Source organism: Temnothorax curvispinosus, unplaced genomic scaffold (genome assembly GCF_003070985.1).
Source record: "Temnothorax curvispinosus isolate PA1 unplaced genomic scaffold, ASM307098v1 QBEX01008820.1, whole genome shotgun sequence".
Classification (NCBI taxonomy): domain Eukaryota; kingdom Metazoa; phylum Arthropoda; class Insecta; order Hymenoptera; family Formicidae; genus Temnothorax; species Temnothorax curvispinosus.
In genome coordinates, this window is record NW_020218600.1 from 1,782 (window position 1) to 5,271 (window position 3,490).

Sequence of the window (3,490 nt, forward strand, 5' to 3'; positions counted from 1 at the left end):
TTACCCAACATTGAGATAAGTCTATCCTTATTTTTTTCATTTGATAGAAATTTTTCTTGGGGCATGGTAACTATCATAAATTCATAAATTCATAAATTCATTGAAAAGTACGCTCGCAAAAACATAATCGTCATAACTATATCTTTTAATTTATTTAAAATCTTGGATGCTCCTAGCTTTTAACAAGGAGTGTACTTATAGCGCTATCGAGTAAATAATACAAAGCCAGATGTGTAAAACAATAACGGTTCACAATAACAACGCCATTTACCTGAAAAGTGAGATACGGCGAGATAGAGTTGCTATAAAACCGTTTGTTACAAAAAGTATCCTACTCCTCCCGGCTTTAACGCCAAAACTATTGGTCGTAGAAAAAAAACCTATATACTTCCTTTTTTGTAAAAAATTTAATTCCCTGCAATATTGTATTAAACTATTTTAGCCTAAGTCTAATGGAGACTTTCCGAGATATTCGCGAAAAACCGATTTTTTACCCTTTTTTCCAAGATGGCGGCCGAAGCACACCACAGGGGAGGTCGGAAACTTAGTATATCATTACTGACACCCAAACAAAAAAATTAAAATTTTTTACAGCTTTGTCCTAATTAGTCGATTTATTTGTCATGTTTAACGACGTGCCGACTGGACTATTGAGCGAATACAGCGATCTGTATCTAAAGACCAATGTCTTGTTATTGGCCGACGTTTTTGAAAATTTTCGCGACAGTTGTATCGCGAGTTACGGACTTGATCCCGCGTACTACTATACTTTGCCAGGTTTTACATGGGACGCCAGGTTGAAGCATACTCGCGTAAATTTCGAACTGCTCACCGACATTGATATGATTATGTTCATCGAACGCGATATACGCGGTGGCCTGAGTCAATGTTCCGGCAGATACGCGCGGGCTAATAACAAGTACATGCAATCTTACGATCCATCAAAACCATCGTCGTACCTGATGTATTTTGATGTAAACAACTTGTACCGCTGGGCGATGTGTCAATCATTGCCCTACGCAGATTTTCAATGAACCGAGGACGTTTCGAATTTCGAGTTTAGCGCGATCGCTTCGGATTCGACCACGGGTTATATTCTCGAGGTCAATCTAAAGTATCCACAGAATATACACGACGCGCACGCTGACCTACCTACTTCTGTCCGACGCGCGATAAACCGCCCGGCAAACGGCACGACAAACTTCTCGCCACGCTGTACGATAAGAAGCGTTACGTCATACACTACCGCAACCTACAGCAATGCACGCGCCGCGGCCTTCGCGTCACAAAGATACATCGCGTGTTGCAATTCGCTCAATCTACGTGGCTCCGCGATTACATCGAACTCAATATACGAAATTTAGAACACTGACAAAAAATGAGTTTGAGAAAAATTTATATGAATTGATGAATAACGCGGTTTTCGGTAAAACTATGGAGAACGTTCGAAATCACGTTGATGTAAAATTATTAACAAAGTGGAACGGTAGATACAGCGCGGAGGCACTGATCTCGAAACCAAATTTTCACAGCAAGAGCATTTTTTCGGAAAATCTGATAGCCGTCGAACTGCGAAAACTCGAGGTTAAATTTGACAAACCTATTTACGTCGGCATGTGCATTCTCGACGTATCAAAAGTCTGTTTGTACAAATTTCATCACGAGTACATGTCTCCCCTGTATGGCGACATGTGTAGAATTATGTACACCGATACGGACAGTCTGATATATCACGTAGAGTGCGAGGATGTGTTTGAGAACGTGAAACGGGATATCGCTAGATTCGACACGAGCGATTATGCGATCGACAACGCGTACGGCATATCGCTCGTGAATAAGAAGCTGCCGGGCTTGATGAAGGACGAGAATAACGGCACGATTATGACCGAATTCGTTTCTACTCAGGGCGAAGATGTATGCGTTGAGGGTGGATGGTAAAAAAGACTGTAAAAAAGCCAAAGATGTCAAGAGCAACGTCGTAGCGCGTACTATAACGTTCGACGATTACACGAGATGTCTGAAAGATGAGATAGAAATGACCCGACCGCAGTCCTGTATACGATCGAAGTCGCACGAGGTGTACATCGTGTCCGAAACAAAATCCGCTCTGAGTCCGTACGACGATAAGCGATACATTATACCAGATTCAACCGATACGTTACCGTGGGGACATTATGGAATATCTTTGTAACGTATATATTGTATCTATAAAATGTAATAGTATAACGTATGTAGTAGTATATGTATGTAACGTAATGTATAATGTAGTAGTACTATAACGTATAAATGTGTGTAGTATAACGTAACGTATTGTGTGTATTATATATTACAGTATTGGAAATAATATTAATAAAGATATTGTACATATGTATATTTCATATTTTTTACGTACTTTATGTGTATTTCAAACAACTTTATATGTATTCATATTGCATATTTTTTATGTTAAGAATAAAATACAGTTTGCACGAATTAAATATTTAACTTCAATCTTCGGGCTCAGGCTCCTCACAGAACTTCTTATAGGGCTGGAGCCCGAAGAGACGTGTTAGGCAGAACATGTATTCGATATGATATATTTCCGTGATGTCTCGACTCTCCGGCGTGTCGTACCATAAATGGTCGACATATCTTCTCGTCGCCACCGCTTCTCCTGATGTTGTACCAACCATTGTAAGTTTTTATTGATGTAGCCTTCCACTACTATATCGAATAAAATGATATTCTGAAAAAAAAAATTATTAAAAAATTGTATATACTTTAAAAAAAAAATTATATATGCTGTTAATAATGAATATACTAACCTCCAGCGGGCAAAAGACCAGGGATGTCTCCCCGTGTAATTCCATCTCTGGATGATGTATCGGGTCGATATGTAATCGTCCCGTGCCCGGGACGTCTATCACCCACTGAAAAAAAAATCAATTTATAAAAAAATTTTTTTTTTTTTAATTATACACACACACACACACACACATACAATCACGTACCTCCGGAATGAAGTGTATGTACACCCCTGGAAGAGGAAAATCCCCTTCGCGCACGACATCAAGCTGTAACAAATTAATAAATAAATTATTTAATAAATTATTTAATAAAATCGTATAACTTAAATGTAATCTGAATTCACCTCCATGTGTACGGGCACCTCGAACGTTGATCCGTTAAAGAAGTATCTCATTTTCGAAGATGCTCGCTCGTATAGAGTAAATTGAAATTCTACTTGCATTTGTACGTTCGGGCGAGAACGATCATCCGACGCACCGTGTGCGACGGGCTGAACTGCGAGACGCTCAAGCTCGTCTACGTAAAGGGCGCTGAAAAGAAAGGATAACTGGAGGAGATTCTCGGCGACGCCGTCGGTGAATTCAACACTAAAATCGAGTCGATGGACGTCGAATACGAGGACATCGGTCGACTGGAGACCCTCAATGCGATCCGATTTTTCCTCTGCGGGCGCCACGCGAAGAACTGCGCCATGGAGAACGTG

At 40.1% G+C, this 3,490-nt stretch overlaps 1 protein-coding gene across 1 annotated transcript; it reads right to left on the reverse strand.

Moving 5' to 3' along the window:
* Window positions 1-2,548: 2,548 nt before the first annotated feature.
* LOC112458332 lies at window positions 2,549-3,181 on the reverse strand. The gene is made up of 4 exons (XM_025021916.1): window positions 3,131-3,181; window positions 2,991-3,053; window positions 2,805-2,909; window positions 2,549-2,725 (listed from the first exon to the last, which is right to left on the reverse strand). Exons 1-4 carry the CDS (start codon window positions 3,179-3,181, stop codon window positions 2,549-2,551), a joined length of 396 nt encoding a protein of 131 aa, XP_024877684.1.
* Between the last annotated feature and the right edge of the window lie 309 nt (window positions 3,182-3,490).